Below are 13,758 nucleotides of genomic sequence, written 5' to 3' on the forward strand. Positions count from 1 at the left end.
GTATCAAACTAACCTTGAGGTAATGAGACCACTGCTGTAACTAAAATATATTATATTTGTTAACAGAATTTGTGTCCTATCTCTATTCAGATGTTTAATTTACTACTAGAAAGAGTGATTGCAAGAACTGATATTACAACAGGCACTAGTAACAATGGAGTGTCTATCAGTCGGAAAAAATCTTTAGTGTACACATGTATATTTGAGCAGAATGATTTTGTACAGTCAAATTTCAGATACCTACGTACCTAATCTCAAAATAAGCGTAAGATTAACACACACGTGGTATAGAGCTAAAAATGTAAATACGTATAACAGGTGATCAAAAATAACAGTGCCATATTAATAATCAAAAATTCTGAGTAGGTGCACGTTTGTAATATTGCTATATTGTATTATTATTCCGGGATTGTTTACCGTTAATATTAACTGGCAATAGAACGCGCTATTGTTTGGAAATTAAAGATTAATAGCACGATAGCATGCTGAGCAATAAAGATGTTGGCACATAAAAGAGGAAGTATTGTAAATATGCTGTTACCATTTCTCCATTCCTGGATTTCAAAAGAAATAGCCAAGAACCCCTCACCGCAATGGAAGCTTATAAATAATAAAAATCACAAAATATCCGTCATAACAATAATAATAATAAAATATAATATTTGTGTGTATCCACTAGAATCCCACTTTATATGGCAACAAAAGTCCAAGTTAATTAAATATGAAGTCAAGAGCTATGTGCAATAATGAACTGATAACAAAGCTCTCTTATCAACTCAATGTGAAGAATCGTTAAACTGACGGACGTAACAGTAATATAACCAAGAGGAGCAAAATTATAATATTTACGTGTATATTTTTAATGTTTTACTTATCAGATCATTTGACGCACAAGCAACTTATAAGTAACAGTAATTGCACTGTTACCCCAGAGTAATCAATCCTAACATGTATACCTTCAGACAGTAATATCATTATAATTTCTCAAGTAATAGGGCTGTAATTGAGCTGAAGCCCTTTCTTATAAGTAAACTTTATGGCTAAAAGGCTAAAATAACTCAAACCAAGTGAATTTTTTTGCACCGAGCCTGCTCAGCACTCACTTACCCACTATGCCTACCACAATTTCCTATTTGAAATGTAGTTCAGCTACCCCAAATTTCCTAGTTAGATTTAACAGCCGTCACCCACCTCCTTCAACCCATCTCTTTTAATTTGATCAAATTAGGCAGTTTGTACTGCTGCAACTTCTGGTCGTTTTTCTTTAGTTAGATAGTTGTGTTCAATGAATCTGGTAAGTTGTACTAGTTGCGCACCTTCGTTGGTAAAATGGCAAGCAAATAACAGCATGTTCCTTGGCTGCACCTTCCAGGCGAATCTCATGAACATGGCGGAATAGAGACATAAAGCTGATAGATAATGGACGATCAGTAATCAGCCCAAGAATGGGGATGCATTTGAAATCAGGTTATTGTCAGAAATCTTGACAAGATCTACAATTTTCTTTTCCTTGCGTGATTTGGAATAAGAATATCTTGGAAATACCTGTGTTACCATTAGTTTCCAATGCAATTGACAAGCCTTATGTGGCCACTGACAGTTTCAAGGCAAAGTGATAGTTCATGGAAACTTAACATTGACAGTTTTTGCATGAATATCTCCTGGACATGAGGAAAAGGGAGATGGCTCGCATAGATAGAGAGAAATTGTAGATTCTGCGAGTAAATTTATTATTAGTTTCCTGGCACTTACTTTTGCCCTTTCCTAACTGTTATTTAATTGTTATCAAACCACTCTCTGTTTATTCCTCTTAGTCTATTTATAATTTAATTGTTAGGAGTTATGTAATAATGTGTAAACAGTAAAATTGTTTCACATGTCCCTCCCCAAAAAAAGGGGCACTTACCCACTGTCATCTTCCCACTGATAAACTTTGGGTCCTTTTTGAAGTCTGCTATAGCCGCTATAGGAATTCCCCAGTTAGCCACGGGGCCCCAGAAATGCGTGCTAAACGAATTTGACCTTCAAACGTGCAACGAATCAAATGAAATTCGTTCCACTTACCTCATCAAATAGTCCCTGAATTCTTTGGATTTTAATTGTTCAATGAACTTCTTCCCCAGGTTATTGACTTTGGAACCCATTGCGCTGTTTAAATTTCTACTCTACTCACGAAAACGTTAGAAACTGCTCTCCTCCAATTAAAGCGAGGTTAGATTTTTTTTAGATAATTTTGGGCAGCAGTGAATGCTTTCTGCTTGGGGTACGGATCGAAACTACGTTTTGTTTGGCTTGAAATGTAATTCGTTATCATTTGAATTTGAATCGAATAGCATTTGTACAGCATGTGGTACCTACTCCAACAGCATTGCATTACTGCTCCCTGCATGGGTTGTCACATGAATATTTTGCTGCGCTAGGTTCGATTGCAATTTGTTTATGAGCATTTGACAGAACCGTGATAACTTATTTGATTTAGCTTAATAAGCGTTTCTTGTTTGGCGCCTATGTTTATGCATTCTTATTTTAAAGGTGAACGCACAAGCTACATAAAAAAAGCAAATTGCAAACCAGAGCAAATAATAAACAAACAGCAAAATTGCAGAGTAAAAAAATGTAAGAGACAGACGTGTGAGTTACGTAACGGTGGGGGGAACAGCTATGGATTGAAGAAGGACAACCTTACTTCCTAGTAGTGTTGGATAACACTAGACGAAGTGTCGATGTTATATGTCGATACATTCATATATATCCAATAAATATATCGATACACGGAAGGTATCTCAAGTTTCCGGGTTTCTTCAGCCGGATCTAAACGGCCGAAACCCCCTTTCAAATCTGGTTTGGTTGTCCCTTGAGGTCTGCTTGTGTACCAGTTTGTAAAGTGCCGTAGTAAACTAGCACGTTTCTTTCCCTGAATTGTGATAATAATCCCTTCTCGTTGCGATAACATTCAGGCAGGTTCCCAAGACAGTGTCACTGTAGTCCTAACACTGACAGCTAACTGCGGGAAATATTTGACAGTTTTTCACAAGTGTATCCCGAAAAAGCGTGTTCTGAAGGCATCACGTGATTCTGACGCTGACAATTAAGTCCAGGAAATGATTGACAGTTGCCAAGTCCATTCCGAAAAAGCGTGTTCTGAAAAATGTACACGAGTTGCAGTTTTTTAAATTTCCTCTGATAGTTTAAGCTAAATATATGTGTTTACACAAAGAAGATGGCCATGCATAACATACCAATCAATCAAACTGGCCTGCCTCCTCTGGAGTTTCAAAGAGGCGGAGAAAACCTGCCCACCAACTCAGCACTGCAGCAACTTTTAAACCAATTGGGAGAACAGAGCCCGGAAAACGATAATAAAAAAGTTATTAAGGACATTGTAATTAAACTTCACACCTCATATTATCCAGTATTATACCAGCAATCTTTTAGGTAACCTTCTATACGGAATCGCAGGAAAATGAGCCTTTACAAGGAGAAGTTAGAGATCTAATTATCGAATTATTTACTAGGTACAATGGCAAAAAACAATTGAGGAAGTTTCTTCAGGATTTAGTAATAAAAAGGGACTTGTTAAGTGAAATTATTAAAAACACAGCTGAATTTATGTTGAGTAAAATTAAAGAGGAGAAAACATGTCATCTAAGAAAGTGCAGCGAATTCTTTCATTTCATAGCTGTGATGCAAACTTCTCCTGATTATGACTTTGAAGAGAATTTTAGGCCTTTATTCCCATTGTACATTTCTTTATTTGATAGCTTTGCCCTTTATGCAAGGTAAGAATGATGGTTATGTTGAGTTGTGAATTAATTTGTGAAATAAGTAACTGTGGTTTACTACCAAATTGTTAACTGAACAACTTAAGGTTCAACATATCTAAATACACAATATTCTTAAAATAATAGGGACTCTTCATACTATATAAATCAAAGAAATGCTTAAAAACTTAATTTTGCTTATATGTCTCTGGAAAATCTAACATTAAGATAGCAGATAACCTTGGTTTGATTTATTGTTCATGTTGGTTCTTAGGTTGCCCTATTTATAGACTTTTCTACAATATTACACCAATATAGTTGTCATCCCATAACTATGTGACCAGTGAGTCAGCTATTAAGACCTTATTTTTTTATATTTTGCTTATATTGTTATCTGTTTTAGCCAAGTCAAACAAGACATAATTCCAGAAATAGAAGAATTGAATACTCTTATGAATGCAGTTTTAAAGCAGATTCTACCAGTGTTTGTCAAAAAGGTCTCATTCCTAGAAGAAATCAAAGATCAGTACTTGAAGTCTCTGATAATGTACTCCTACATATTGCTGTTTAATGACAAAATTGGATTTGATTTGAGAATGAAAGTTTGTTTAATTTTTGTATATTCATTCAGTATATTAGAAGGGGATACCATGAGCGTTGCGCAGCTGGTAAGATTTCACCTGCTACAGTTATTTAAGTACCTATTTAAATGGGCTTTTTTCAGTTAAGCAAGAACTGCTCTCCTTTTAATTTATCAGTGAATCCCTTAAATGGAGAGAATACCCCTAGTGATTATCTTATAATAATATATTCCTCAATAGTCAGTGTCTTACCAGAGGAAAGATTAATCTTAGAGAAGGTAGATGGTAAATCCTTGCTGTGTGTTTTGTTTGAGGGAATATTGGATAATGCCAAAAGGTGGATATTTAAGCAAATATTCTTTTTAATAGCCTCATTACTTCTGATTTCAGTAATCCTGGCCAATCCTCAATTATAGTAGAAACCAGCAGAACTTTATGCCATGTGGCAAAATATCTGAGAAACATGCCAATAGATTTGATCAAACCTTTATTCCTAGAAAGTCTGTTTTATGTCTCATCACATGCAGACCATTTCATCGACATAGTTCGTAACTATTCAAAGATATTTTTTGATGAATTGGTCGGGTTAGCAGCACATTATCATGAGAATGGTGAACATTTAGCATCACACTTAAACGTTCCTATATTTACGCGATATTTTTAGGGTTCATTGATTTAACCAATTTAATGATGGAAAAGATTGAGGACATTCCAGAGGAAAGTACCATGAGGTTCCAGGCCTATGAAAATATAGGAAAGTTTTATGGGTGTGATTTTTTGCTGAGAAGATTTGAGCATTTGCCTTTAGTTTTGTTGGAGAGCATTGATAACCCTACGGTAACGGATCAAGTAAGTTTCCAAACATGGCATTTAATAACTGGTATTTTAAAATAATGAAGAAATGTGATTTTTCAATTATGCCTCATATCTTTCTGGCTAAATTGACTTTTAGGGGAATTTCAAAATAGCGTATTTTGAGATGGAGATATATTAGAGTTATTGGGAGAATTTTAGTTAGAGAGACCTATATTGGACTTATATTTATTGGCCCCGTTGGCTTAAGATCTTTTTAGAAGGGTCAAAATACGTACAGGGTGTCATAAATAAAGTTAATTCTATGAGGACCATAGAAAAGATGTTCATATTAGAAAAAACTGTATGAGAATCAATAAAGATATTAACATTAATACACATTTTGCATAACCACCCTATTCCGAGAAACACACACGCAATGCCTGGATATTTCTCCGTTTTTAAAATATCTCTTTTTGAAATCGTTCAAAAAAATCAAGTGGTCAATTTTATTTGATCAAAAGTTCGTTCGCCAAAAGCCCCAATTTGTTTTAGGTCAGTAAGACATATCAAACGTTACTGGAAAAAAGCTTCAGTTCCTCATCCACCGAAAGTGAAAACGACTGGGCAAAAACCTGGGTGTTGCCCGCAATAAATCTACTAAAATCTGGAAGAGAGAGTGAATCTTTTTGCCAGAAAATTATTAGCACGGCTTTCAAATTGCAGCCTGCTATTTTGAGGATGATGTAAGCGATGCTATTGCTTGTAAATTTCAATTACATATTTTAAAATATTGCTACAGATTCCCAAACGAGTATGTCGGCACAGCTGAAGAGTCCAAGGTACTCCTACATTGCTTGCACAACGCTCGAAGGAATGGTATTGAGCTGACCCTAGATAAAGACAGTAACTTGTATTGGCGGGGGTTAATTGATAAACAGAAAATGGATATGTTTATGATTCATCAAAATGAGGAGGTAAACGTTCATTACCACTTTAATATTGTCAATTAATTTTAATATTATGATTTAACTTGCAGATACGCCTCTTGGTTTTAGCTTCAGTAGCCGAAAGTCTGAAATCCACTGAGCTTTACCTCGACTGGGAGTTCATATTTCTGCTAAATTTTATCAGTTATAATATCACGTCGCAAACTCCCAGTACAAGGAAGCAGATTCTTGCCTATTACAAGAAAGTGTTAACCAGATATGATGCTGGCTTTAAAGTCATCCACAGAAATATTAATAACTTAACGAAGTGTTCGGAGGCAAAATGCACCAATAAGGAGCAGAAGAAGTTTCTTATCTTGTATCAGGAGCTCAAAAAGTCTTATAGGCGGTTTATTTGCAATTTTACAAGGATCCTTATAGGTCAGTACTTAATCTATCTAAAGTTAATAACAAGAGTTTTACTTCCCTCTTTGACTTAGCGATAATTTTGCCGGTTATTTTTGCAATGCATTTTAGGCAATTTGTCTTATGACTCTAATTTTCCTAGAAGGGCAACTTCTCTAGAGCTTTTGCTCGTGATCCGCGATATCCTTTCGTCGGATGAATGGAAAAGTTGTTGGAACGAAGATGACGTAAAAAGTAGCCACAACATATTATTTGATACTTACGAAAGTAATAAGAAGATGGCTGTGAAGTTACTAAAGACATTGCCACCGGACTATTTAGGTTTTACGGTAAGTTCTGGCTGGTAAAGTAATAGTCTTTGGTTGGTATTTAAGAGGAGTATTGACGGCTGGAGTGTGAGGTAATGAAAAAAGTTACTTAGTATGGAATGGAAAATTTATTATAGAAAAGTCGAATTAGACTAACTACTAAAAGTATTCGAATTGTACGAAATTATACATTTCTGCCTAGGCAAGACGTTGAGGTCTAATACATAGGGTGGAAACTTGGATAAGAAAAGACGAAACTAATATTAGAATTTACTTCACAACTATTTGTGTCAAATATTTATTCTTTTCTTTTAGACCGTAAGCTTCACATTCAAATATATGCAACGCAGCATCGACTTGGCTCTGGACGTTAAACCAAGCAAAACACTCTCGGCCGCTTACTTGTTTGAAGTCTGTTCATACTCGCCTTATTTCTACGATATTGTCCATTGCGAATGTGGTGAGGAGGCTAAGAAGTCTAACGATCCAACCCTGGACATGATCGTCGTTTTAACCAGGAAGTTCATTAACCAGAGCTCTGAGATTAAAATTGAAAATATTGGAGTCGACAATACTGCTGTTTACGGCTTGATATTGAGTATTAGACACTTGCTAGAAAGTCGAGACATTGAGTGAGTTGGCACTCTTAAAAAGTGGTTTGTGAAGTGTTTATTTAATTTTGATTTACAGCCAATATAATGAAACTTACGCAGGAATTTTTGATCATCTAGTATCTACCTGCTTCAGTATCACCGAAAAAATCATGCCTTTGGTATGCAACCCTTCTCCAGAGGGCTTTTTGCCTGAAAATGTTGAGGACCTTTGCGAAAATGACGAGTCTCCCAAGTCTCAGAAGCTTCTAGGTACTACCAAAGCCTCAACTGCATTCCTTATTATTCAAATTTTAATTAAATCCATAGTCTACGCATGGCGAACCATGAAAGAAATGACTCTTCTACTAGCAGAAATTGCGAAACAATCCGTAAAGCTTCAAAACGAACTGACGATGCTTCCAGAAGTGACTTTGAAGAAAATAGGAGAGTTTTTTGTGAACGTCTTCGTACAAAGCAAACATCGAGGAGTGTTTGAGCAGGCCTATGTGGGTTTCAGTATTGTCTGTGAATATTTTTGGAAATCTAGTAATGAGAATATTGTCCGATTGGCGCCGAATTGGCTACAACAAGCGTTAGATCTCTGCACTGGAAAAAAACACTCAGAGGATTTGTGTGCTACCCGAAGAAGTGCCGGTAAGTTTTGATAAACTCCGTTGGCAACACTGAAAAGCATAGCTTATGAATTGATGTTTTTAGGTCTGCCCTTTCTCATACTCTCTATCCTTACAACCGAGCCATACCCAACCCATTTCTATAACACCATGGTGAGCTTGTTCAAAACTTCTGAGGATTACGACAATTGCACCGACGAGACTCGGATGCATTGTTTGAACGTATTGCGGGCGATATTTAGGCATAGCAAATTGGGGGAATTAGTTGCCCCTTATGTCGCTAAAGGACTGATTCTGGCCATTACTGGCTTCAAAAGCGAGGCTTGGGGGGTACGTGTCTTTATTTCCTATACATTCAGAACTAATTTTTTGTTTAATTATTGTCCCTTAGGTTAGGAATTCCTCAACGTTGCTTTTTTCTGCTCTTATGACGCGAATGTTTGGAGTTCAAAGAACCGCCGATTCGGATCATCTTTGCATTAAAAACAAGCTAACCGTGAAAGTGTTTTTCATACGGTACCAAGAACTGTACAAATTCATCCTTAATACATTAGTCGAGGAGTGTCACAATAAAGCCAGTTTAGTGCTTCAACCGATTCTAATGATTTTGTGCAGGTTGTATCCTTCGAATTTTGACGAAGGCCCTCATAAGGTGAGGAATGGGTGTTTTCTTAGGATTTTCTTAACTGATAGAATTTTTGTCGATGTCTAGGTCTCAGAATACCTCCCATACATTGATGTTTGTTTGGGAAACCCGGTGTTTAGGACCAGAGAGGCCGCAGCTAAGGCTTCAGTTGCTTTAATCAATGCGAAAGAAGTTAAAAATCACATTGATAAGTGTTTCAACAAAATTTCTAACCCAAAAATTAGTGATAATGGGTGTCATGGTACATTATTACAGGTATGTAGTTCCTCTGGTGGCAATATACAGAGTTCCCCCAAAAATAAGGCGTTCTAGGCAAATTTATCTTTATCCAATATTGCTTTATTTTGCCTCTATGTGGCACCAAAGTTTTCAAATTAACATAGTTTTTTCGAAATAATTGCGTTTTTTGACGTTGGTGTTTTCGATTAACATTATTTGGATTAACACTACCCGTTTCTCTAAGTTATCTTTCAATATTCGCGAAAGTTTGATGATTTGGAATTTTGCGATTTGAATATTTGTTCTGATAGGCTCTAACACTTATACATCCATTTCCCTCGCAGAATCCATATATTAGAAGCATGTCAACCTTCTCAACGATAGAATAATTTTCCATTTAAAAAACCAAAAATTATTCAATTTACAATACAATCAACTCTATTATTATTGCGTATGAAACGCAAAACATAATTTTTTTTGCTTTGTTTTTACAACAATGATGAATTGTGAGTATGGTAAATAGTTTTTTTGTAGAGAAACTGTATCCGTGGCGAAAATTTTACAAGAGACAAAAAACTTTAAAATAAATAAAGAGAAAAAATTAAAGTTATTCAAACAGAAGGAACAAAAATACAAACTTATTTACGAATCACTCACCATTTTTAATATTTCCACGTATTACAAAATATCTCGCTCATGTCAAAACACGCCAATTTATGTAGTAACTTTTATTTCCAAAATTAGTGAAAATTGATAAAAGCGTTTAGCAATTATTTCGAAAAAACGATAGAATTTAAAAACTTTGACGCCCTATAGTTGCAAAACCATGCTACATTAGACATAGGTAAGTTTATGTAGAATACCTTATTTTTGGTCAAACATTGTACAGCAATTTCAGGTATATTTATATTATATCTATACTTTATATCCAATTCTTTTTATAATTTTTGTTATTCTATTTACAGATGTATCACGTGTTAAAAAACGTCCACATCAAGGATTTACCTTTAGCAACCTACTTAAAACAAAGCTCCCATATTTGGGAGAATGTACAAAGGAAATTTAGTCATATGACTATCAATCTCTACACGGAACTTATAACATTATTTTTGTTCAAGTAAGTAGCCACACTGTCGTATCATCAAAACAAAGACACGTTTTCACTTTTTGCCAGTTGCGGCAGTTTCGATGATCTGTCGTGCCTGAAACGCATACTTTTATACCTTTCAAAATGCACCAAGAGGCATACAAATCCGGCCCTGACTTGGCAAGGCAATTTTGCCGTAACCAGAACCATTCTAGCGTATTATATCATTGTTAACAAATTAGAAGAGACTGACGTTACTTACACGACGATGACTAATGAAATAATGTCGATTTTGTACGGGCCGCAAACTGCCATGAAGAAGTTTTGCTTGGAGTTGCTGATTAGCTTGAATCAGATGCATCTGTTCTATAATAAAATGGAGAATGCAGTGGTAAGTGGCTGTTCAATTAGTTTAGCTTTGTTATAATTAATTTAGTTTATTATTTCCGTACTTTTTAATTATTGTCATTTCAGTTCGGATCAACCATGGCACGTTTGAGTATCGCTCCCGACAGAAATGACGTGGTAGGTATTAATTGATTAATTTTGTTTATAGAGGGTAGACAGTTTTACAATAGCCCTCTTTCAATTTTTCAGCCTATAGTAGATACAACCATAGAGCAACATCCCCTATTTACTACTGGTGAAATTGAGATTAATGGCGATATTAATAGTCTCGTCATGTCCTTCAGCAGACCGTCCGTAGAAAAAATCCTAAAACACATCCATCATTATCTAAAAGGATTTTTGATCGAAGAGCTGAAAATCCAGCAATACATTCGTGAAGAAGACAGGGTACTGCTGTTTCTTCTTTTAGATTATTACCCTTGCGCTATTCGATTTTTGAGGTCAGTCTAATTCTATATGAAAACAATAAAATTTTAAATCGTTAAATATAGGTTGAGCAAGCAAGAGACTTTAAACACGTTATTGAACTATTGCGACTGTGATAATGAAGAACTCATAAGTGCTGTGATAAGCTGTATAAGTACTTTTATTGAGGAAGAGGATTTCATCCTTTTGCGGTAATTTTCTTTAGGGCTCGCTAGTATTAAGTTATGAATTTTTTTCTTATGTAGATATGACAAGTTACTGGAGGTGTTGTCTAAGTCATCCTCCCCGGCGTCTGCCCTGCATCGCAGGCTTGCTGTTTGCGATTTTCTTTGCAAAAATTATCCGCTATATTGCAATGAAGAACCGATTTTAAAGGGTAAGTATTTTATGTAATAATCATTAACCGAACAAATGCGGTAAGTAGTAAGTACTTACCTAAACGAGACTGCTGTGGGGCACTTAATTAGTCGATCTCATTTCCAAATGTGTAGGCTACTCTACAACACGCTGGTAGGACAATTATTGTAGTGGCATTTTTTCGATTTTAGGAGACGAGTTGTGCAACGTCTTAAATATTGTGATGGTTTTGCTTGAGGATGAGGATTTGGATGTCCGAAACGCCATGAGTAATTATGAGAATGCCCTGAAAGTGCGAATCAAAATAAATAACTCCATAAATCAAACATTGTAAGCATCTTTAAGAATTTATTGTTAATAATGGAGAGTACCAAAAAGGAGCTCTAACAACTTTATTTTTTTGTAGTCCAGGCTACAAATGGCCAGTAGTACCTGAAAAAGCAAAAGAAGATCTAATACATTTAATAACAGTTTTGATGCCTCAAGAGAAAGCTGTTTGTCTGATATTCTCCTGGGCGTGTCGGTACTTTCCTGAGCCCAGTACAGATACGCAGGAGGTAAGTAATATTTTTAAAATTAATTCCGAATAACTTGACTCTGTAAGAAAATAATTTCAATTTTTTTTGCGCTAGGTTTACAGTGCTACACAATGTGTCCGGAAATAACGTTGAAATATTTTGGAACGTAATTCTTGAGATTAAATTAATAAAAAAGTTTTTATAAACATACCCCAAAAATTGTCTCTTAAAGCGGGAACTCTGAAGGTGGTGCTTCCGCAATATTTTCAAAAGGGTTTGCGTTAAAATTATGATATTTAGTATGCTTTAATAAGTTGGAATGGGAAAACTTTCTGTGTTAGTAATTGCAAATTTAGTCAGAGGCGTCACATATATTGGATCTACGTAAATGTTTCCCTAACTTTTTTGTTTGTGATATTTCTTAACTTTTGAAATTAAATTACTGAATCGCAAATATGTTTAAGTAAAAAATGTCCTCATATTTCATCTCATTAGGATGGGCCATTTTTCAGAAAAATTAACTGGTATGAATCGATGCACGATTTCATGGACGTCAAAATGCATCTTAATAAATGTAGTAGGTATCTTTATAATAGAAATATTTTTTATTAGCCAGCAATAACAAGATTAATATTATTAAAAATGTATTGCTTATTCATAACAAATGTCGAAAATGGCCTCCTTAAATTTCAATACATTTAAGGGATTCTAGCTTCTTTAAGAAAGAATTTTTTGGTATGTTTATAAGAACTTTTTTTATTATTTTAATCTTTAGAATCACCTCCCAAAATATTTCAACGTCATTTCCGGACATTCTGTATACTATTCGAAATAAAATTGTCGATGCACGGCACAGCTTTCAATGACGACAACGTTGCCACATTATAAAAAAGTAATGAGCGCGAAAATTGGGATTAAGAATTAACAGTGAAATTTTTAGATCGAAAACACATTATAGGTATACATAAAATATTAATTTTTTCAGTTATCTGAATTATATGAATCACTATAATCACTACCACTACTTTCATTGAATTGCCGAAAAATGTAATAAACCATTATTTGCTGTATTTGTGTTAGTTATAAAGTAAGATGAAAAACTTAATGATATTTTTATTAGCAGTTCAAACTAACACTTTCAGCCTAAATTTTATCTTGTCACGTTTGCAGGCTTGTGCATTGCATTGCATTCTGGGTAATTTGTGACCTGCAGTGGGAATTTTGTTGCGAACATGGTTAACATATAATCATAAACTTCCCCTAATTCCTAAAGCCTCGTACTAATACAGGAATTTACCCTCTAGATATTCGAAAGAGGAGGCCTAAACCAATATGCAGAAAACACGCCCCTAATCGACATCTGTTCCCGAGTCTTAATCAAAATGTTGTGGGTGCTGCCCGATGGTCTCTCTTACGACGACAAGTCTGTATTCCTAGAAGAGCAAACTCAAATCGTGACCGCCACCCTCCTTAATTCGCTGATGAAACACGATTCGCCGATGATGTTAACTAAAACCAAAATGTCTGTGATATACGGTCTAAAGTCCCTGCATAAATTTTTAGAAAACACCGAGATTAACGGTAACTTCGCTGGTAATTTTAAGACGTTTTTACAAGATACGATTCTGTCTTACTTGACCAACAACCTGGAGCATGGAGATTTGTTTTGCGTCAGAAATATTATTAAGAGATTGTACGACCCGGTATTCCGGCAAAGGAGGTGAAAATACACCACCGTCTGATGACGGTGTAGGGTAGATAGCCAATCAGTAGTGTTGTTAGCGTGAAAGATCCGGCACTTTGGTTTCCCCATTTATTTGTTTTTTTTTTAATTTAGTAAATTGTATTCTTGTATGCACTACGTGGTTTAATGTATCCATTCGGTGAATGTAAGCAAATTTTGTTATATAATTATTTGCGGTTTTAACGCATAAATAAGACAACAGTTCTTGTGAGTCTGGCTGGTTCGAGTTTGCTGACAGTGAAGAGTAAATTTATTTTATTTAGAAAATATAGCAATTTTAAGTTTTAACGGTGTGTTATTCGTATACCTCAAAGAACGTCACCTTGGCCAA

At 35.2% G+C, this 13,758-nt stretch overlaps 2 protein-coding genes across 3 annotated transcripts; one reads left to right on the forward strand and one right to left on the reverse strand.

Moving 5' to 3' along the window:
* Window positions 1-37: 37 nt before the first annotated feature.
* On the reverse strand, window positions 38-2,647 carry Mpc1 (mitochondrial pyruvate carrier). 2 transcript variants are annotated; one of them, XR_010753081.1, is made up of 4 exons: window positions 2,065-2,647; window positions 1,907-2,007; window positions 1,108-1,409; window positions 38-1,040 (listed from the first exon to the last, which is right to left on the reverse strand). XR_010753081.1 is itself a non-coding variant. In XM_066405283.1 (3 exons), the coding sequence occupies exons 1-3, from the start codon at window positions 2,142-2,144 to the stop codon at window positions 1,225-1,227; spliced, it is 366 nt and encodes a 121-aa protein (XP_066261380.1). In that variant the 5' UTR covers window positions 2,145-2,647; the 3' UTR covers window positions 38-1,224. The 2 variants fall into 2 exon arrangements, 1 of the variants encoding a protein (XP_066261380.1); XM_066405283.1 differs by having other exon boundaries at window positions 38-1,409.
* A 400-nt stretch (window positions 2,648-3,047) lies between these two features.
* Window positions 3,048-13,715, forward strand: THADA (Thyroid adenoma-associated protein homolog). The gene is made up of 25 exons (XM_066405633.1): window positions 3,048-3,382; window positions 3,436-3,779; window positions 4,165-4,429; window positions 4,486-4,679; window positions 4,733-4,953; window positions 5,007-5,191; window positions 5,690-5,880; window positions 5,937-6,111; window positions 6,174-6,504; window positions 6,601-6,818; window positions 7,113-7,429; window positions 7,488-7,660; window positions 7,718-8,044; window positions 8,108-8,352; window positions 8,414-8,674; window positions 8,735-8,923; window positions 9,853-10,004; window positions 10,062-10,365; window positions 10,449-10,499; window positions 10,572-10,822; window positions 10,874-10,999; window positions 11,054-11,184; window positions 11,357-11,495; window positions 11,572-11,722; window positions 12,988-13,715. Exons 1-25 carry the CDS (start codon window positions 3,221-3,223, stop codon window positions 13,405-13,407), a joined length of 5,523 nt encoding a protein of 1,840 aa, XP_066261730.1. The 5' UTR covers window positions 3,048-3,220; the 3' UTR covers window positions 13,408-13,715.
* The last annotated feature ends 43 nt before the right edge of the window (window positions 13,716-13,758 follow it).

Source organism: Euwallacea similis, chromosome 2 (assembly GCF_039881205.1).
Source record: "Euwallacea similis isolate ESF13 chromosome 2, ESF131.1, whole genome shotgun sequence".
Lineage (NCBI taxonomy): Eukaryota > Metazoa > Arthropoda > Insecta > Coleoptera > Curculionidae > Euwallacea > Euwallacea similis.